Consider the following 21,835-nt stretch of genomic DNA (forward strand, 5'->3'; position numbering starts at 1 on the left):
ACAGAAACTTGTTTAACTGTCATTAATTATAACCTATGCATGTGATGTTTTGTCTAACGCGAGAAGGGGTGTTAACCCTGATATAATGAAACTCTGCTGAAAGTATGTTTTGACGAAAGATCTGGGTTGACAATATCGAGCTGTGTATCTTTCCACACGTGTTAAATAAAATCATTGTTTTGACGTACTTGGACCAGTGGTCGTTTGTCTCCCACCTCAATCACGAAATCAGGACAATAGACGCTGTACACACAATCACATTCCCCAAGCGTACTCTATACCCCAGGTCTAGGTACCCTTGCCCCTGGAGGGGGAAACTGCACCCAGACCCAGGTGGTGTTACCCTCTTCCCTGGGGTGGAGAGAAGCAGACCGCCCCGACTCCGCAGCAGCAGGGAGGCCCCACATTCCAGACCCCAATCGGACGGCCAACTCCTCCTCCTAGCCCCCCCCCAAACAGGCAGCAGAGAACGGGGGTGTGTGAAGACTCCAAACCTCCCTCCGCCCCTCATATGTAGTGTTGATGCATGTGTGTTCTAAGGTGCATTTAAAACCCAGGAGGGCATGGAGCTACCTGCCAGAGAGCAGCAGGTAAGCGAATAGCCCCTCCTGCTAGCCCTCAATGTCTACGTGTATTTAAAATTGAGAGGTGGGCAACAGCGCCAGGGGTGAGGTTGTACACCCAGACCTGGGGTTTCTAAAAATATATGTGCTGGGAGGGTCTTGCAGAGGCCACATGGTGGAAGCATGAGCTGCAGCCTCAACATGGACGGTGTGGCCCCGGCAGCGGCTGAAAGGAAAATTCAGTCGGAGTTTGGACAGGACATGAAGCAAGACTTTCAGCTGGCCCTGAAATGATTCTAGCAAACTGTAACTTGATTTGAGAGGAGAAGGTACCCATCACTGCAGGTGAGGTCATGGTAGTAGTTAAACAGTGGCAGGGCGAATCTCCATGGGGTGAGATGAAATGAGCTTTGGTTGAAGTGTCGCTGGTCTTTGTCTTAGAGAAAGGAGGAGCTCTGTCATTTGTCTCTTTCACTGGCATCCTGGTCGCTTCCTAAGTGATGTTTTCCAGGGATGTCGTACAGGGAAAAGTCTCCGGGGCAGAGCCGGGACACGCTGGAGACATCTGGCTCTTTGCATGCCTGGGATCACCCTGCTCTCCCCGCTGATGAGCTGCAGGAGGTGGCCCGGTGGTCAGGCTCTGCTTAGACTGCAGATGGATGGAAAATTTTACTTCTTCGTGCGAGTTGGAATATGGCCAGATTTCCTAACGCTTTGCAGCAGGTGCAAGTCAACTTTTAGTGTTAAAAAGCTGCTGTTGGGATTTACTAAAGAGGCACAGTGAGAGTTTTGAATCAGAAAGAAGCAGACAGGGCTCATTTTCAGCTGGACTTACTGAGGAGTTACAGAACACACAAGGTTGTGAGGAGAACCTTTAAATTAAGTTTTATTATTCTGATGGTGGAAGGAGTGTTCATTTATTTTGAAAGAACAAGGAGAACAGAGCAAATGTGAAGAAATACAGTTTGTGATGATTCAGATAAAAAGAGACTGCAGCAGGTATATTACAAGTGATAGTGGTGTTGGCCTCGTTCTTCTTCGTTGGTCCTCGGCTCCTCAGTGACATCTGGAGGCTACAACAGGAAGCAGAGTTCAAACAGCAGCGATGAGATAACGAGGAACAGAAGAAGACAGCAGCAGACAGGTCGGTGCTGATAAACAGGCTCAAACTCCAAATCATGACGAGTGATGCAAACAGAGAAAAGTTTGTGATGATTCAGATAAAAAGAGACTCAGTGCTCAGAGGAAGGATTACAGTCTGACAGAGAAAGCCATCCGTGACCGTTGCTGTGGCTTTTTCTCATCCTCAGCACTGACAGGGTTTGTGTAATTACTCTCACTGCCAGAAGGGGGAGACACAGCTCCAGCCTGCAGGGAGAAACACTGCAGCTCTGAATTTCCAATAAAGGAGTTTATAAATCAGAGTTTTAGTTAAATAAGTTAGCGAACAAATGTAAAAGAAGAAGCACTGCACTGAAAGTCAAATCAGTTCACAGATCTTGTGTTTTATACCTGTGCAATACTGTGACTCACCTGAGCTTCCAAACATCTTCAGCTCTCTGCTGCTGACCTGCAAACAATATTTCCTGAGCAGAAACAAGAAGAACAATTTAATTTTCAATACCTAAAAAATATTGGTGAAAAGTTTGATAGCATTTTTTACATGTGTGTTCGGCCACGATTTATCAGTGAAAAGTTAATTATTTTTTTCACATTTTCAGTTTTATTTTTATAGCATCAAACGTCATCTCCAGACACTTTGTGGGTTAAAACCCTAAAACTTTAGATAGTAGGAATGGGCGCAAGAGAACAACAAAGATAACTGAAGTTTGTTCTGAAAGATTGACCTGAGAGAGAGAGTCTAAATAAATACTGACACATGGGATTGGCACATGAAAATAACCAACAGGGAAGTTCTTCTTTAAGAGTCCAAGAAGTAAATACGCATTCCAGATTCAGCTGCAGGACGCATTTCTTTCAGAGCTGCTGGCTGTGGTGACTCCTGAGTACCATCTAAGCTGATTTTACACATGCTCTGTGGCTAGGAAGGGAATCAACAAACGGTTCTTGTAATTCCCAGTAGTTCGGTTCCTTGGAATTGTTAGTCTGCCTGCCCATCTATCACCTATCATGTCATCATTCATGTATTCATCGTATTAATTTACTGTATTTTCATTGTACAAAAGTACGAGAGCGCGATGGTAAAGTGGAAACTGCATCCAGGACAGAAACAGGTGCATCATGCTGCTAATGCAACTTTGGCTCTTTGCAAGCAGCACACAGCACGCAGTTAATTTGCACAGAAGAAAACGGAATGAGTGGGTAGAAGTTACCTTTTGATTATTATTGACGCCATAATGATGATGAGCACTGTGTGAGCACTGAATAGAACCAGTCGGACAACTGTCAGTTTGCCCAGTTTGACTCCTGTAAAGAAGATCAGACATTTCTGAGACTGGATATGAGGTTTTGCAGAGATTTGACAATTATGGTGACACAGTAGGATCACCTGAATAAAGCCACAGTCACACAGGCTTAAAGACCAGTCAGGACAATCTGGTAAACACTGGTCATGAGATAATTAAATCTGTCATTTTGCTTCTGCCACAATCAGCTGCTCCTCAGTGTTCAGCTACACAAACCTCCCAAGAAACCCACTAATTTATTGCAATATTTACATAAGGAATAGTTCCAAAAATGTGATCTTTCACTCACATTTGTCAGCTAACAGATAATATTTAGCTGATAAATATATAAGTAATAATATTTTACAATTGTGTGTGTGCAAGGCGTCGCTTCCTGTTTGACAGAGGAGAAAGAAAACTGATCACACCAACCTGCCTCTCCCGTCACCTGCAGGCTGTACGGCTCAGAGAGAGTTGTTAAGTTGATTTTGAGAGCACAGGTGTAGTTCCCAGAATCCTCTGCAGTCAGATGGCCGAGCTGGAGGGAGGGGCCAGTCTCTGATAGGGCGTGGCCATCTTTGAACCAGGTGACCTCCAATTGGTGGAAAGTGCAGACTGAAGCACAGAGCAGTGTGACGGTTTCACCTCTGCAGAACTTTTTATAATCACTGGAGCGAATTATTCTCATTTTAGACCCATCTAAAATATACATTAAATTATACATAACAATACATTATTTCTTTCTTCCAACACATTAATATTAATGATCAACATGTGGGTCAGAATTAGGGGATCTTGTCCTTACCAACAGCTCTGACAGTCACTCCTCTGCTGGTACTAAAATTGACTTCAGTGTGATCGACTTCCATACTGAAGCAAAAGGTTTCCTCACCTTTCTCCTGAACATCTCTGATCTGTAAAGTGCAGTTTGTCTTCTTGTCTCCCAGATATTCGAAGCGTTGTGTGTTGTTTTTTGAATCACTGTCGTACACAAATGGTTTGGTGAGCTGACAGAGTTGATACCACCGGCTCTGATACCAGCGGACTCTGATGGTCTCTCGTGAAACTTCACTCTCATTGAAAGGTGGAGTGAAGGTGCAGGGGAGGGTGACAGTGGATCCTCTGACAGCACAAGTAGACCAGAAAGGATAGATCACAGTTTGACCCACAGCACCTAAAGAAGAGCAAACAGCGATTAGAACGCAGTGACTCAGTTTAGTGATGAACGGTAAATGGATTGATTCTAATATAGCACTTAATACAACATGCCACATTCACCCACTCACACAAACACTATTTTCTATGCTTTTCAGTGCTTTCATACACCGATGGCTGCATCGGAGAGCAACTTAGGGTTACTATCTTGCCAAAGGATATTTGCCATGCAGACTGGGGGAGCCAGGGATCGTCAGTAAATACAGACTGCGGCGTGTGAAGCACTAAAACGAGGTTTCAGTTCAAACAATCAGATCTTTGAAAGGTTCTGGATTGTTGATGCAGAATGCAAAGGTAATGTCATCAGATCAACATCAGACATAAAGATTCAAACTTCTTTACTGTTCAAATTGTCTTGCTCGCTGAGAGAGAGAATTTTTGATCCATCTGAAAGATTCAAGACATTAAAAAACTCCAGTCACAACAAAAATTGTTCTTTAATAACAGTTTGATAGGAAACAGAAGCTTTTTGGCAAAATTTATCCAAACCAAAGTTGAAAAGCAAATCAAACGATCATCATTCTCACAGTCAGAGATCACGTCTTACCTGCCAGCAGGAACAGGAGACCCCACAGACGGTTTTTGTCCCAAACTGCCATCCTTACGTTTTAATGAGCCGACTGAATGACTTCTTCTTTGAATGTGCGATCAAACTGCAGCAGTGCTGATGAAGACACTGACTGAAACACTGAGGTGGTGAGTTTAATGTCTCTGTGGTCAGTGTTTCACTTCCTTTGATTTTTCAATAAGTTCATTGTAACTGAAACATGTCGTGAAGTGTGGCCTGGGTGAGGAGGAACTCACAGGTTTGAGTTTCACTATTAGCTCCTCTGAAATGCACCACAGAGAGGTCGTGTTGACGTAGAGACGACCAAATCCAAAAATATAAGGAGAGAAAAAATAATGTGCTGAAACGTGAAGCGATTTACTGGTGTTAGAACTTTTAACTTTCCTGTTTTTGTTGTTTCACATCACTAAATACTTTCTGCTTAGATAAGAGTTAATAAGTCTCATGCTTCTTACTCAGGGTTATCTTCATTCCCACGCTCTCAGACTGACAAAGAACCTCAGTCTGAATAAGGGGAAGCGTCATTAGAGTATCTTATCAAAGAAAATCCTTTTAGCTGATGTCAAAGAAACAACAAGGCAAGTTTATTTATATAGCACAATTCAACAACAAGGTGATTCAAAGTGCTTTACAGAGGCATTAAAAAACAAAAACAAATAAAAAGCATGATTTAAAATTAAAAACAAAAAAAGGGAAGGAACAGTAGATAAAATCAGTAGTGAAAATGTAAGTTTTGAAATTTAAGCTTAAAAGTAAAACAGGCGGATTTGGTGCTTTATTCAAAAGCAGCTGAGAACAGGTGAGTCTTCAACCTGGATTTAAATAAACTGAGTGTTTCAGCTGATCTGAGGCTTTCTGGGAGTTTGTTGCAGATATAAGGAGCATAAAAGCTGAATGCAGCTTCTCCGTGTCTGGTTCTGACTCTGGGGACTGATAACAGACCGGATCCAGATGACCTGAGGGATCTGGAAGGTTCATACTGGGTCAGGAGGTCACTGATGTATTTCGGTCCTAAACCATTCAGAGCTTTATAGACCAGCATCAGAACTTTAAAGTCAATCCTCTGATGGACAGGCAGCCAGTGTAAAGACCTCAGAGCTGGACTGATGTGGTCCACGTTTTTGGTCTTAGTGAGGACTCGAGCAGCAGAGTTCTGAATGAGCTGTAGTTGTCTGACTGATTTTTTAGGTAGACCTGTAAAGATGCTGTTACAGTAATCAAGCCTGCTAAAGATGAATGCATGGACTAGTTTTTCCAGGTCCTGTTGAGACATCAGATCTTTTATCCTTGAAATATTCTTGAGGTGATAGTAAGCTGATTTTGTTATTGTCTTAATGTGTTTTTCTAAGTTTAGGTCTGCATCCATCACTACACCCACCACACCTTCTCTGGTGACCTGTAATCGTTTTTCTTTGGCTCCAAAGACTATTACTTCAGTTTTGAACACAATAAACCTCAAAAAATGTAGTTCTCATGTTTGCTGTGTACAGGCCTGTCTGTAAGGCTAATGCAGACAGTCGACAATGAATGTAACCTCATCCTGAGTTGATTAAATGTTAAGAGCATGAAGTTCATGGAGCAGACTCCATGTTTTTCTAGCTGTACTGTTTCATCACACACAATGTTAGAAATCTCAAACTGAGGTAAATAAATAAATATCATGTTTCAGAAAGAGAACCAGTGAGCTGCAAACACACCGAAAGGTCTGATGTTCAGGATGATTAACAGCACACGTTTCATCATAAACCTTTGAGTGCATGATGTTGGACTCAGCTGAAGGCTCTTGATGATATTCTGATTATAAACAGGTTGCACTGCTTTTTGGATTGATTTTAAAGCAGTGAGCAGATCACAGTCTGTCTGTGGAGCCTCGCAGTGATAGAGTGCTTTAACTGTTACACCAAGAATTATTAGAAAAAAGCCTGTTAAATATGATAGTGATGAATTCACACGGCCTGGCCTCATTCTTCTTCGTTGGTTCGAAGCTCCTCAGTGACGTGTGGAGGCTACAACAGGAAGCAGAGGTGAGATTATGAGGAAGCGAACACGACGACAGCAGACAGCTCAGCACAGATAAACACAGCTGGATGATGTCACTACAACATATTTCTACACTTTTAATAGATTGAATAGATTTGTCACAAACGTTCACTGTTAAAAATTTCATTCAAGTAATTTAAATGTTTCCTATGAAGGGAGGATATCATATACTGGGACTAGCTGGTTAGCAGTGACTGAACTTTCAAGGGCAGCGTTCATCCCTGTCAGTCCTCATGTGGGCCCACTGTCAGGGGCTGAGCCTGTGACCCAGCATTTTCAGTTCATTTTATACTTTGTGATTTCTTATATTATACTGAAGATTGCCCAGCTCTTGTGTCGTCATTATTAGTTAGGGTTTGGTTGAGTTTCACTGTAGTTTCTCCAATAATTCCTGATTCATTAGTTTTTCCTTGCCTTCTGTTTCAATATGTCATTGTTTCCTGTTTTATTTTGAAAAGGTCTTGTGTTTCCATGTTCAATGTGTTTAGTTTTACTCTGTCCATTTGTGTCAGCTGTTTCTCCATGTTTGTCACTTCCCCTGATCACCTCCTGTGTGCTTTTAGTCTGTGTGTTTCCACTCATACCTCGTCCAATCGTCTGCTTTGTTTCCATGCCACGTCACGCTCTCAGGGTTTTATATATCCACGTCAGTCTGCCACGTTTAAGGTTTTTCTTGTTTATTTTCTCCTCGACAGGTTTTTCATGTTTAGGATGCTTCATGTTTTCGTTCTAGGTTTGCCAGTTTAGGTTATTGTTTAGCTTTGCATTGTTTTCACCCTTTTTATTAGGTACTGTTCTGTCAGCCTTAATAAACAGCTCATCTTCGGTTGAGTTTTAGAGTGTCTGCACTTGGGTCCACGCCGTGACTCCACACAGTCTGCTTCAGCCAGACTGTGACACCCACCATGTGTGGGAGCAGCCATAGAGAGCTGGTACTCTGTGAGGGCAGCTTTTAAAGGCAGAGGCCTTGTCAGTCTGACTCTCCAAACTGACTTTAGGGATTCAAAATGCAAGCTCTCTGGTAAAGGTGCATCTGATTCATTATAGGGAAACAAACCATTAAACATGTTCCGTTGCATTGTCAGAATTATCAGGAAGAAAGAAGCCAACTGACTCAAAACCAAGATTAATCTAGAAATAAAAGATTTATTGTGAAGGAACTCCAGAAGAAAAGGTTTTTTGGTTTTATTTCAGTTTGTGAAGCGGACTAATTTCTTGCTCACAGGGGGTGATGTGATTGTTGGGTTTCTCTCTGTATGTATTACTGTAGGGTCTACCTTACAATATAAAGCTCCTTGAGGCGACTGTTGTTGTGATTTGGCACTGTGTAAATAAAACTGAATTGAATTGAAATTGAACGTTCCTACCCTTCAGCCATGGCCATGAGCTGTGAGGAAGTGACACTGTGACCATCAGAGTGACCAAGCTCCAAGTGAAAGCATCGCTCCTCCACATCACCTGGAGGCGAGGTGTCTCAGGTATGTCAAATCAGGAGACTCCAGGACAAACGCAGAACACACTGGAGATTTGGCTCTTGGCACACTCTGTGGTGGTGAATGGACTGGTTCTTATATAGTGCTTTTCTGCCCACTCAAAGCGCTTTACACAACATGCCTCATTCACACCAGCACTTATTTCTAACATTCCCACTCGGATGGATGCATCAGAGAACAAGGTGACGCATTTGGAAGGCAGACTGGAGCAGCCAGGGATCAAACCACCAATCTGCAGATTAGTAGATGACCTGCTCTACCCTCTGAGCCACAGACACCTCATGTCCCAGGAACCACAGACTTTACATAGACAGACTCCCTGCAGATAACAATGAAGCTAAAATATGACACATGAGAGCATTCCCATTTTGTGCAGCACTGTTTATAATCTCCACAGGAAACACAGTGCCCCTTCCTCACCAGCAGACGGTGTGAATGACATCAGCAGTGTGAGATGATTATCTGCTTCACTGACACAGCTATCATCTATTTATACAGTCCATGGTTTGAACATGAAGGCTGGTGCGTTGGAAACAGTCACATCTGTGTTCTGTGCTGATGTGAAACTCGCTAATGATGCTTTTGTTTCTGGGACTAATTTAGACCGGCTTTATGTAGTTTATGTAGGTGGTTTAGTGAAGATAAGACAAGAAAATGCTTGTTCAGTAAAATAAAACTCCACAGAACCTCCTCAATGCTTTTCAGTGTTTATAAAGACTAAACATTTAGGATCAAACATGTTCATCTGTGAGCTTTAAAGGTGATGAAACCAAAGAGAAGAAGTCTTCCTGTCTGCTGTCAAATCAGTTTCTCAGATCTTGAATGTGTTGATTTCTGCGACTCACCTGAGCTTCCACATGTCTCGGCTCTCTGCTGCTGACCTGCAGACAACACGTCCTGTACAGAAAGAAGAGGTGTGACATGAAGTTTGACTCATCTGAAACTTCTGATTTTGGCTGCTCCTGTTGTGGGTTCCCACAGCACATCATCTGCCTGATCCAGTATGGAATACTTTAGATATCTGATTTTGTGCTGAATGTCCTTCTTGACAGAAACGTCCTCATTTATCTGGGTTTATCTGTGCCTTGGTTTAAAATTTGAAAGACTAGTTGTTATCAACATTGCACGGCCTATCCTACTGCAGAGATGGTCAGTAAACTCATACAGGAAATCTTCAGCTGAAATGCAGTCCAAGCATAAAATGAGTCCATTATTATGTTCTAGCTCTGTGTGGTGCTGACTGTGGTGATTCCAGCATCGACTGAGACAGACTAACAGAGGAGGAGGAATAAAAGGGATCTGTGGGTAAAAATTACCTTTTGAGGATGACTGATGAGACGGTGATGATGAGCAGTGTGTGCACACTGAACACAACCACATGGATAACTGTCACTTTGTCCATTTTGACCTCTGTCAAGAAGATCAGACAATAAGCTTCTGCTCTGCAGACGCTTGGGTAATAATATTTTCCAGGGAAAGTTTGGATGGATTTATCGATACAATCTAACATGCAGATGTTTGACAGAGATCACACTGATCACACCAACCTGCCTCTGCCGTCACCTGCAGGCTGTACGGCTCAGAGACAGTCTCCATGTTCTTCTTCAGAGCACAGGTGTAGTTCCCAGAATCCTCTGCAGTCAGAGGGCAGAGATGGAGGGAGGGGCCAGTCTCTGAGAGGGCGTGGCCATCTTTGAACCAGGTGACCTCCAGTTGGTGGAAAGTGCAGACTGAAGCACAGAGCAGTGTGACGGTTTCACCTCTGCAGAACTTTTTATCATCACTGGAGCGGATTATTCTCTTTTTGGTCGAATCTAAAAGGAAAGTGTAGATGAGTTTAACTGAACACTTTAATTTAGAATCAGGATGTTTGGTTCTCACCATCAACTCTGACAGTCACTCCTGTCCTGTTAGTAAAATGTCCTTCAGGATGATCAGCTTCCATCCTGAAGCGAAAGGTTGCGCTGTCTCCCTGCTGAACATCTCTGATCTGTAAAGTGCATTTTGTCTTCATGTCTCCCAGATATTGATAACGAGGATCTCTGTTTGCTGAGTTACTGTCAAACACAGACGGAGTGCCGCCCTGACAGATCTCATGGTTCTTACACCAGCGGACTCTGACGATCTTTAGAGGAACTTCTTTCCCACCGTCATCGAAAGACTTCCGAGGTGTGAAGGTGCAGGGGAGGGTGACAGTGGATCCTCTGACAGCACAGGTAGACGTGAGAGGATAGATCACAGTTTGACCCACAGCACCTAAAGAAGAGCAAACACAGAGATGAGATTTGAACACAGTGACTGAGTCTAGCAAAAATTTGAGAAACAACAAACATTCTCACAGTCAGAGATCACGTCCTACCTGCCAGCAGGAACAGGAGACCCCACAGAGTGTTTTTGTCCCAAACTGCCATCCTTACCTTTTAATGAGCCGACTGAATGACTTCTTTAAATGTGTGATCAAACTGCAGCAGTGCTGATGAAGACACTGACTGACACACTGAGGTGGTGAGTTAATGTCTCTGTGGTCAATACTTCCTCCCTTTTTCTCTTTTTAAAAGCTGTTTCTGTAACCTGCTGCTTGAAGGTATCAAAGTGTTGCAGAGAAGCAGATTTAGACAATAAAGAGGAAACTAAACTTAAATTCATTTTCATCTTTATGTCTTTGAACTCGCAGCACTAAAAGCCTTTTCTTGAGTTTAGTTCCTGCGTCATGTGTCCTGCTCTACAACTGACTACTTAAACAACAAATTACAGCAGTGCTGATAAAGAGACGGACTGAGATGGTGGGATTACCGTTGACTCTAAACTCTTTCTGCTTTTATATGTCAGGATTTTGTATTTGACTTGTTGTTATTCGAAGATGTCGTGACCTGTTGATCTGATCGGGGAATCTAACAGAGTGAGGAGGAAGTAAATGTTAAAGCTTCACTGCAGCTGCCCGTCTTCCTGTCAAACAGGAAGAATATATATATCTTTCCTAATTTTGTGTTACAGAAATTCTGAAGAAGTTGGAATCTGTGTTATATGTAAATGCAATGATTTTCTAAAGAGGTTAGCAAAGAGAAGTGGGATAGTCAAGAGATGAAGAAAGTAAACTGGAGTACTGGGAGCCTGGGAGTACAGCAAAGAGAGAAGCAGACAGAGAGACAGAAATGTACGAATCAGTGAAGAGAGTAAAAAAACAGACAGGAAGTGGAGCTGGAGACCTTTATTGGGCGTGACCAGGATTAGAAATGAGTAGATCAGAGGGGCAGGTGAGGCTGAGATGGTTTGAAGATGTGCAGAGGAGGGAGAGTAGATATGTTGGACAAGAAGTACAACTGCCAGGAAGAAGAAAAAGACCACAGAAAAGACTGAAGATGGACATGCAGAGGGTTGGTGTGACAGGAGGATGCTGGTGATGTCAAAAGTGTCCGTCCCCACAAGTCTGAGACTCACAAAGTGGTTTTAGTGTCAGGGTTACAGTTAGGTTTGAGGGTCAGGGTTAGGCATTCATTTTGCAGCTTTTTTCTGCCCTCCTGATTTTGTGTCTGTGTTTCTGTTGCTTCCTGTTTTACTTTGTCTGCTGTGCTTTGAATCCAGTTTTACATCCACTGTCTCGCTCTCTACGTTAGGTTCAGCTGTCCTCCACGGTGTCCTGTGTCCTTTTCACCTGGTGTATTTAATGCCTCCGTCTTGGTCGTGTGTCTAGCTTTTGGATGCCTTGCTCCTGGCCAGCCTTTGTTTTAGTATTTTGTTGGAGTTTAGCATTGAAGCAGCTTTCTCGGTTTATTTTCTTTCAGCTGTGTTAGCTTGTATTTCAGGTCAAATTCATTCCAAATAATGAAAAAAGGGCTCTTCCACTTGATGCTGTTTATTTCTGTATTTACTTTGTTAAAAACCTCTTCTTATTATAAACTACATTGTTGTAACTTTGGTCTCAATAACTTTGTGCTGACTGCCGCTCTCTCACTTCAGATGCCTGCTCGTTTCTGTGGTCATCCTCTGGTGTTGGAGGTAAAACCCCAGCAGACTCTGTGTGCAGTGTAAACATTAGCTTTTGTGCAGGCAGCGTAGCAATGAGATGGTTAGCACTGTCGGCTCCAAGGTCCTGATTTCGAATCCTTTCCGTGTGGAGTCTGCATGTTCTTCCTGGGTTGGGTAATTAGTTATTGTAAATCGACGATGGGCATAAATGTTTGTCTGTCTCCTATTTTTACACCGTGGTGTGCCCCACCTCACGTCCTGTGAAAGCTGGAATAAGGTCCAGCCCCCCTGTGACCCTAAACTGCAGAACAAAATGGATGGATGGATGTTTTGGGGCAACTTTAGTCTTTATTTGTTCAACATTGGAAACATGCAGTGAAGGGCCCCGAGTCAGACCTAACCCAGGACACTGTGCTGAGCACTGACTATGTGGTCGCCTGGCCAACCAGGTTTGCTAAACAGGCACACAAGTATCGGTTCACTTGCGTGGACCACATCCTCATTCAGGTTTGACAGCGTTTCCAGCAGATGGCTTGAATGTGAATTGAGGCTGCGGTCTGGGGAAGGTCTCAGAGGAGCATGGCAGCAGCTCAGGGGCAGATCCCCAGGTACTAATGAGGAGAGAATGAACTGAAGAGGGGGGCACGTAAAACAGATCGTACAGCCTGTGGAGCAGGGGAGGTTACATATAGAGGGGCATGTATGGAGGTGTGGTCGTGCTCCTCAAATTCAGATAAATGATCTCCAAATACTTGACACTTGTCCATTTTTGCTCATCCTCACAGACACAAAGCTCCATACTTGACTCATTTTTGGTCACTGAAACTGAAAATGATGTTTAAATTTTTTGCTTGACTCAATTCCCCCGAATTGAGTTCTTCATTCAAACCTGAAACGATTTAAACACATTTTCACTCCCGAATTTTGGGCCAAAAAAAGTGTTTTTGCTCATTTTTAGATTTAAAATTTAAACTCTTACGATATTATTGACCTTTTGACCTTTTGGTAGGAAACAAATTCAAATTCAAACTCAAATTTTATTTGTCACATACACCGTACGATATGCAGTGAAATGCTTACACAACTGCTCGTGACCTAAAGAAAAAAAAGAACTATGAATAGGATAGGAAATAAATATGAAAATTAAAAGGGTAAATTTTACTAGGAAGGAATAAGATAAAATATATAAATTAAGTTAAAAATGAAATAACTGTACAACAAAATACACAATATACAATATAGAAATATATAAGAATGTATGAAGAAATATAGAATAATAACAGCAGCTGTACAAGTATTAAATGGAAATGAAGAAATATAATGTCCAGGGTTGTGCAATCCACATGTGAAAGTGTCTTGTGCAGTGCAAATATGCTTGAAGTGATTTAAGTGATGAAGTGATTCGATTAGATGACCACGCATCTAATCGAATTAGTGTAAACAACGTCCAGAATGTCCAGTGTGTGTGTAAGAACCATATGTGTGGGTCAGTACTATGTGGTGGTGTGATTGAGAGACCGTATCGCCTGCGGGAAGAAGCTCCTCCTCAGTCTCTCTGTGTTGGTCTTCAGGGAGCAGAATCACTTTCCTGACCTCAACAGAGAGAACAGTCCGTTGTTGGGATGGCTGAGGTCCTTCACGATCTTCCTGGCCTTGGTCCAGCACCGCCTGCTGTAGATTGAGTGCAGGTCAGGGAGCTCGGAGCGGATGGTGCGCTCAGCTGATCGCACAACCCTCTGTAGAGCTTGTCTGTCCTGCATGGTGCTGTTCCCGAACCAGGTTGAGATGTTTCCCGTCAGGATGCTTTCTATGGTGCAGGAGTAAAAGTTCCTGAGCAGCTTGGAGGGCAGTCGGAAGTCTCTCAAGCGTCTGAGGTGGTAGAGACGCTGTCGGGCCTTTTTCACCACGGTGTTGATGTGACAGGACCATGACAGGTCCTGCGTGATGTGAACTCCGAGGTATTTGAAGCACGAAGAAGGAGATGGATAAAGTTTTTCATTTTGTATTTGAAGTTCTCTTCTAAGACCTGTGAGTCACTTCCTGTATCTGTACTGAGACCTGTTTGACCAACGCTCGGGACCAACAAACCCTTAGCTCCCCGTTGTCCTCTCACCTCTGCAGGTGGGAAAGAGTCTGCTGCTCCACACCTATCAGAAGCAGAAGCTGTCACCTGGCTCAGGTCCAATCAGCTGCAGCAGAATGACCAATAACATGGACCCTCGCCATATTTATCGTTTCATCCATGCTAAGTTAGGTTCCACCTCTTGGCTGATATGATGTAAGCTGCAAACAGACACAGGGGCTTTCATGCTAACTGTTAATGTTCCTTTGTAAGCTGACAGCTTTATTCTACCATCACACGTTCGCGCATTCACTGCACACGGTGAGTAAACCCAACGCTCCAGCCACACACGCTCACTGTTCTCAGTAACCACATGTTCAACCACATGTTACAGAACAAAGAAACACACTTCCCCCAGACATGCACCCAGAAGGTGCACGCGCACACACACACACACACACACACACACACACACACACACACACACACACACACACGTAATCATTAGGCTCAGAGTTTGGAGATGATTTTTCTCAGTGAATCCCTCACAAACATGTTTTTTTTGTTAGTGTCAGAATGAGGATATCTGTGGCACATACTTACCTTTGTCTCAGGTCTGTCTAAAGCAATAAAATGTTTGAGTTCTGCAGATTTGAAATATGACTTTGAGCCTAACTCTTTATTTTTAATTTAAAATTCAAAAATCAAACCTGCAGATCTGCAAGAGATGAAGCAGTTAGACCAAAGTGAATCAAAGAAAAGTGAAAACTTGTTAGAAATCCCACCATCAGCCCCACAGACAGACACGTCTCTGTGAAATGATTTCTACTCAAACTGAGGCAGTGGTGATGGAGAGACTGATACACTGAGACGGTGAATTTAATGTGTTTGTAGCTGTGAACATGAGAGACACACTGTACACTCAGACATGAAGCTGTTACTGTTTTATTGGAAACATTTATCTGCTTTTGATGACTAGAAGCTTCTGCTTGAAATGAACCTGCAGCATCTGCAGCACACACCGGCTGATGCAGGGCGAGTGGGCTCGGTGTCTTTGCCAACAAACTCCCACTTCCTCCTTTTATTTTCAGTAAGTTAAATAAGAAACACTGGTTGAGCCAGAATAGTGTTTTTCATAATGACTTGTCTTTCCTACTAAAATTAGCTCAGTGGTGTGATTTCCTGTGTCAAACTGCTCCGTTATTAGACACACAGACAGTGTAAATGTGGACCGAGCTCGTAGAGCCTCGTGCAGCAGCCGTAACTTGATGTGATGGTTTCCTGTGTGACTTTATCGGTCTCTCACATCACTGCGGAGGAGTTTTGGCCCACTCTCTTTACAGCGTTGCTTCAGCTCATTGAGGTTTGCAGCAATATTTATGCACAGCTCTGTGAAGGTCCACCACAGCATCTCACACTCTGACCGGACCACTGCAGCAGCTCCATTCTTTCCTTTTTCAGCCGTTCTGCTGCAGATCTGCTGCTGTGGTCGGGTCATCGTTCTGCTGGTGACCCAGTTTGGTCCAAGCTTCATCACTCCCACATGGAGTACTGTCCAAGCAAAGCCCTGCACGAGCTGCAGCGTGTTCTGAGCTCAGCTGTTAGTCCTGAACAGTTTTTTGCATCAGGCTGTAAAAATGTTTATTTCTGCTTCATCACAGATGTTTATGGGGCCTGACTCCCTGCTGGAGCCTCGAGTGGTTCTTTCTCTCTGAGGCAGACACAGTTTGTTTTAGTTTCAATAGCGAGCATGAAACTGATGAGTCACTCAGAGAGTTATTAATTAGCTCCTGAGTATTTCCAGCTTTTAAATCCACGATCAGCTTCACCCGCATAAACCACAAAAGAGTCAAACTGCAGTAAACGCGCATATAAAGATTTTTATTATTATTGATTAGAATAGAATGAGTGCTGTAGAGGCTGTTACGGAGGTGCTGTCCTGACTGCTGAGACTGAGTGTGCTCTCTCTGCTGTCCGATCTCAATAAAAGCTAAAAGTGTTTTGTACATTGCTGATGCTGCGTTTGTGTCCAGCTTCAGTGTTTGTCTATGTTTTATTGAATTCTGTTATCTAATTTATACAGATAACTTTAACAAAAGTGGAGACGGGTGTTGGTGGCTGAGCCAACAGTTGTAGAGCTCCTCTCATCCAATCAGAAGGCTTCACGGCTCGCCGCTCGCCTCCTGACTTGGAGTCGAGCACTCCTGGTTCCACACCGATGGATGAAGAAGTGTTTTTCAGCAGGGCCTCCTCATGGTGACTCAGCAGCTGTGCAGCTTTATAAGGAGGCAGCGGACCTCGGTCTGTCACCACGGAGACGATGGCCCGGCTGCTCTGCATTGCCTGCATCCTGGTCTGCTGCCCCACGCTGCTGCAGGGCAAAGCTTCAGGTAAGCACACCTGAACCTGTCACCTGTGAGTCTGCTGCTGTGCTCGGATTTCATTAGAGTTTTATTTAAGGTGCACTAATCCAGGATATTAAAACCAACACAGTGATGGAGGGAAGTTGGTGGTGCTATTTTTTTTATACCTGCATTTGTTTCCTGCTCACAGCTCTGCTTTGGTTCCTTCTGAAGATCATTGTTGTATTCAGTTTGGACAGAATGACATTTTAAAATTAAAACTGAGGGAGGTGAAACTGAGTCAGTGGACATTAGACTTATAGGACAGAGGCACAGCTGAACTCTCCAAAAGGACGTATTCAACCAAAAATCAGATCCACCTTCAAACCCAAGCAGAAAGCAGTGGAGCAGAGACCCTCTGAGGGTCGGGACCTCAGCCGACCCTCACAGAGGAACAGTCACAAATACAACTGTAAATCTGTCCCGTGTAGTCCTCGGTCAGAGCAGCAGTGTCCAAACGAATCCTCCAGACTAACGATGGGACGGTAACGATGCCGAGTGTGAAACTACGAGCCGGTTTTTGAACGACTGAGTGATTAATCAGACTGTGCGTCCAGCAGTCTCACCTGCTGCAGGTGCTCATTTATCAATATTTTAATCAGTGTTTATGGCTGTTACAGAACACGAGGTTTCTTATTCATCTTATGTGCAGTTTGGTGTTACTGACAGTTCCAGTGATCCGCAGAGAGCCGGTTGTTAGCGAGATGTGGACGACTGCAGTAATTCTCTGGTTTTGGCTTTCAGCACAGCTCTTTCCTTCTGTTCACCTCTATAAGAGTCTGAATTCCCTCAAAACCAGGCTGTGGCAGATTTTCACCTCAAATTATTTTCCAGGTTAACTGTAATCAAAGTTCAGGCAAATCCACTTAAATAACCTTCTTCTTGTTCTACTTGTTGGTTGTGTTGTGCGTCCTCACTCGGGTCTCCTTCTTCACATTTAATGTTCATTGTTTGTCTCTCGGTTACTTCCTGTGTTGCTTTGTCTCCTCTCCCGTGTGGATGCAGATCGGTGCCTCCTCTGTTTCTCAGCCTTTCTTTAGCTTTTTTTCATTGCTCGATTTTTGAATTTGCTGTTTTTTTCTTTGATCATGTGTTTTCAGTTCTAATTAATATTGATATTTGTAATATAAAAGTTTAATGTATCCACTATTTCTCCAAGATCTGAGTAACTGTCTTAAGTAATACTTGATGATGAGCAGCTCACTAACTAAACTTCACTCATGTGTCCATCCTGTCTTTGTTTCCTTCTTTGTGGTGTTAAAGCATTTAGGACTCTTTGGTGAGACATCAGTGCTCAGTTACAGTCACACAGCTGCAGGTGTTTACACTTGGATAAAGACAGATTTGTTGATGACAATGAATAATTCTGTGTTTTTAGCATTTTTTCTCTGTTTTGCACGTCGTCCCCGTCCCGGTTGGACAGACGGCGCTCCTGAAGGCGCTCATCTGTCTGCTCCTGTTGCTGTTTATTGCTGATGATGTTTCCTGTCGTTGTTCAGAGTACCAGCTGGAGTCAGAGACACTGAGCCAATGTGAGCTGCTAAGAGGCGACGCTGTTGCCAAAGAGCAAGATGAGATCCCTCACTGCACTGAGGACGGCAGGTTCAGGTGCTGGATTTGGTTTTTTATAATCCTCATAAAGAATTAAACCCAGGACACACTTTATGAGACACTGGAAGGAAATATCAGCACCACCTCTGAGCCACAATATGAACACTCATGAATAATACTTTCACTCGCTGGGCCCACGTCCTCATTTTAGGTTTGACAGCGTTTTAGTAGGTAAAGGTGAATGCTTGGACGTGAACTGAGCTGCGGTTTGGGGAAGGCCTCGAAGGGGACTGGCGACGGCTCCCGGGCCTGGCAGATCCCCATGTACTAAATAGAAATGAAGAAGTTAAAGGGAGGGAGGGTGGGGCACGTAAACGAGAATGACAACCGGAAGGAGCGTGTTTGGAGGCGTGGTCCCGCTCCTGAAATTCCGATAGATAATCTCCAATAAAAAATTCAACTTATGAAGCACGAACAACTTCAAGCAGAAGTCCTCAAACCTTTGATTTTCACCAGCCAGATTAACAGATCATATTATCTGAATATGGTGCTGTGTGTCTGTGTGTGTGTGTGTGTGTGTGTGTCTGTGTGTGTGTGTAGACCTGTGCAGTGCAGTGGGCGGGGTCAGGAGTGTTGGTGTGTCGACGCTGACGGTCGGGAGGTCACTGGGACTCGAACCAGCGGCTCAGCTCCTCACTGTGAGAAACACCAAAACACACACGTCTGACATCACAGATCACATGATGCAGGAAATCAGCTGTAAACCTTCTTCTCTGCTCTTAACATCACGTTTAATTCTCCTGCTGGAGATGTGGTGTTGTATGATGGTAATAATTTTAATAATGTGGAAAATAAATCAACATATAACAGCATACAGCACAGACAGGCCTAATAAAAATATAATGAAAGCATAAAAATGATAATAAAAACAAATTACATCATTATTTTTAAATAAAAAACACAAAGTTTTTTAAAATTGCTCATTCATATAAAAATAAACAAATAGCTTAAACATTACTGTAATCTTTCTTAACATTTTTTCACAATACTAAACATATTTTTTCTCATTATTATCCTGCTTTCTTCTCCTTTTTTATTTTTATCTTAATTAAAGTCGACACTTTATAAAAATTTCAATCTAAATAAATAAAAACACAAGATGAAGAATAAGAAATTCATGGACCTCCACTCAGAGAAGCAGTGAGTGGAACAAAAGAGCATACTGTCACACATACAAAGACACAAAAAGAAGAAGTTAGGAGGAGGAACAGTAACGTGAGTATCTGTGTGCGCAGGTCCGTCTCCCTGCCAGCTGCAGGCCGCCCTGCGGTGTTCACCTTCAGGCCTCTTTGAGCCAGTTCAGTGTGACTCCAGCAGGGGGCAGTGCTGGTGTGTGGATCAGGACGGCATGGAGCTCTACGGGACCAGACAAGACGGGAGACCCCGCCGCTGTAAGTCTCTGTTCTCCAGAGTGGGTGTGAAATCAGCTGCTTAGTGCTGCAGCTCTGAGTGTTTGGATGTTGCTGAGCACTGTGTGATACACGCAGGAGCTCTGTGCGTTTTCTCTTCACTAGAAGCTGGAGTTAAGTTTAACTCACGTGGTTCATGTGGCTAATCTTTGTTTATCTGAACACCAAGTTTTTAACTTACCAGCTTATACAAACCTGTTACTCGGTCTCCTCCTGTCCCTCCTCCTCCTCCTCCCGCCTCCGGCTCTGATTTCTGTTAAACTGTGTTTGCTGGACTGTCTGAGATCATCAGACTAATCGACTTGATGACCTCTGACCTGCAGGTCCCGGCGGCTGTGAGGTGAGGTCCAGGCGGCTCCTTCACAGCCCCTCCAGGTCGTCTTCTCCTCCTCAGTGTGCTGAAGATGGCAGCTTCCTCCCAGTCCAGTGTAAATTCATCAACACCACAGACAGAACAGAGCTGGACCTGCTGCATGCCTTCAACAGGTAACACACCTGTCTGCACACCTGCTTGCACCTTTAGACAAATGCGATGATGCCTGGAAGCATTTTAAGTCTGGCTCTATAGACAGTGATGAGCCGACTGGTCACATGATCTGTGATCTCACTCATCCTCCTGATGAGTTTATGGTCTCAGTCGCTGTTTTAGTTCTTCTTACTGAATAAAACTTGATGAGATTTTGGAAATGATGCTTCCATCAGAGCCAGAAAGGACCAGGAGGCGGGCGCTGGGTGAGGGCGGAGCTTGTGCACGTGTGCAGTTCTCTCAGCTTCTCTCCACATTTGTTCAGTTTCATGTTTTTGTCATCTCTGTAAATATGAAACATAAATATATAAAGATGATTATTTTGTAAATATTATTATTCACTGTAGCCAAGGTATAGTAACAATGAGCATACTGTTGCTGAAGACACTAGTTCAAAATTATAATGTTGAAGGTTGGTGTTTAATCTGAAAGCAGCAGCTGCTACATCATCCTGCTTTTGGACCGGGCCATTGGGTCCTTCAGATCTCCTGCGACCTGCAGGCGGAGCTTTAGCTGGTCCTGCGTTTGTTTATTTAATTAAACTTTAATTAAGTAATCTTGTGAGTTGAACTCCTGTTAGCAACATTAATCCTTTTGAAAGAATATTTCCTGCTGTGGTAAAAGGATCAGTGATGGTGCTTCACCTAAAACAAGTTTTACTGTAGTCATGTCCTCATGTGTACACCAACAATGTGAGACAAGTCAGACAGTAGAGAGCAGAAAACCCTTGAATCCATGTCTGAGGTCATATCACAGAGTGCATATAAAAGATCATAAAGGGACAGTGAGGGAAACCAAACCAAACATAAAACATGAAAATGTAACAAGATACACGAGGACTCGGAAAAGCCCTGGAAAAATGACAGTGGAAAGCACCAGAAAACTGGTGGTGAAAAGAGGAACAGGTGGAAGTAAAGCCACCTGTACAGCAAAACAAAGATTTCAAAATAAAACAGGAAGTGGCACTGTGAGTGTGTTTGTTGTTTCAGGTTTCCAGAAGCCTTTGAGACGTTCAGCAGCTTCAGGAAGTTTTTCCCGCTGGTTTCCTCCTACTGCTTCTGCTCAGACAGCCGAGGCCGAGAGCTGGAGAACACAGGTACGCACACACACACGCACACACACACACACACACATACACACTATGGGCTCAAAATGTGGTCATAAATATTTTGTACTTGTAAATCAGGACTTGTATGTGTAAAAAAGATTTGTGTGTGGACTTAGCCAAAAAAACACCTGCAAGTTACAAGTACGAATTTTGACCCCATTTTTCTTCCTTTCATCTGATTGGCCAATGTCATGTCAAACACAAATGTAACAATCCAATCAGAGGACAGATGGGTTTGGCTGTCGGAGGGGCGCTTTTTTGAACTGCAGGTCCTTGAAGGGTAACACAGTTTGAAGCTGGAGGATCTCTATATAAATATCCGATAGCAGCTAGGTCCGCTAACTTTCAGCAGCTGTTGAAAGGATAAAGTTGTGGTATATCAGTGGTTAGAAATACCATTATTACTTTAGGATTAGTTTAACACAAAGTCAGGGCTGACCCGGGACCATTGCTGTGAGTCACAGTGC

The 21,835-nt window shown here is 43.4% G+C and overlaps 3 protein-coding genes across 5 annotated transcripts in view; 1 reads left to right on the top strand and 2 right to left on the bottom strand.

Annotated features, from left to right (window-relative positions):
- The window catches only part of LOC102082503 (uncharacterized), a 47,681-nt gene extending 34,535 nt beyond the window's left edge, over positions 1–13,146 (bottom strand). The window contains exons 1-2 of the mRNA XM_025911330.1: positions 10,644–13,146; positions 10,166–10,540 (exon numbers count right to left, since the gene is read on the bottom strand). Of these exons, the coding sequence (XP_025767115.1) occupies positions 10,166–10,540; positions 10,644–10,695 (427 nt within the window). The 5' untranslated portion in view covers positions 10,696–13,146. The remainder of the gene's footprint in view (positions 1–10,165; positions 10,541–10,643) is intronic.
- LOC106098685 (uncharacterized) lies at positions 1,433–5,100 on the bottom strand. Of its 3 annotated transcripts, none has more exons than XM_025911335.1 (7): positions 4,731–5,100; positions 4,526–4,570; positions 3,861–4,142; positions 3,401–3,583; positions 2,897–2,990; positions 2,097–2,149; positions 1,433–1,931 (listed from the first exon to the last, which is right to left on the bottom strand). In XM_025911335.1, exons 1-7 carry the CDS (start codon positions 4,780–4,782, stop codon positions 1,900–1,902), a joined length of 741 nt encoding a protein of 246 aa, XP_025767120.1. In that variant the 5' UTR covers positions 4,783–5,100; the 3' UTR covers positions 1,433–1,899. The 3 variants fall into 3 exon arrangements, with proteins under 3 accessions (XP_025767120.1, XP_019220463.1, XP_025767119.1); XM_019364918.2 differs by having other exon boundaries at positions 1,433–1,636; positions 3,401–3,667; positions 3,774–4,142; positions 4,731–5,099; XM_025911334.1 differs by lacking the exon at positions 4,526–4,570 and having other exon boundaries at positions 3,401–3,667; positions 3,774–4,142; positions 4,731–5,096.
- Positions 13,147–14,531: 1,385 nt separating the features above from the next.
- tg (thyroglobulin) overlaps positions 14,532–21,835 on the top strand; it is a 27,958-nt gene continuing 20,654 nt past the window's right edge. The window contains exons 1-6 of the mRNA XM_013274993.3: positions 14,532–16,702; positions 18,214–18,322; positions 18,866–18,963; positions 19,561–19,716; positions 20,058–20,220; positions 21,250–21,356. Of these exons, the coding sequence (XP_013130447.1) occupies positions 16,633–16,702; positions 18,214–18,322; positions 18,866–18,963; positions 19,561–19,716; positions 20,058–20,220; positions 21,250–21,356 (703 nt within the window). The 5' untranslated portion in view covers positions 14,532–16,632. The remainder of the gene's footprint in view (positions 16,703–18,213; positions 18,323–18,865; positions 18,964–19,560; positions 19,717–20,057; positions 20,221–21,249; positions 21,357–21,835) is intronic.

Source organism: Oreochromis niloticus, linkage group LG11 (genome assembly GCF_001858045.2).
Source record: "Oreochromis niloticus isolate F11D_XX linkage group LG11, O_niloticus_UMD_NMBU, whole genome shotgun sequence".
NCBI classification, from domain to species: Eukaryota; Metazoa; Chordata; class Actinopteri; order Cichliformes; family Cichlidae; genus Oreochromis; species Oreochromis niloticus.

Bases quoted from the DNA above. Each gene is read 5' to 3' on its own strand.
- LOC106098685 (XM_019364918.2), bottom strand. From the start codon at position 4,782: ATGGCAGTTTGGGACAAAAACCGTCTGTGGGGTCTCCTGTTCCTGCTG. The intron at 3,668-3,773 runs GTAAGGACAAGA...TGTATATTTTAG, and splicing joins AGTGACTGTCAGAGCTGTTG to ATGGGTCTAAAATGAGAATA. The intron at 2,991-3,400 runs GTTGGTGTGATC...TCTTCTTTACAG, and splicing joins GCAGGTGACGGGAGAGGCAG to GAGTCAAACTGGGCAAACTG.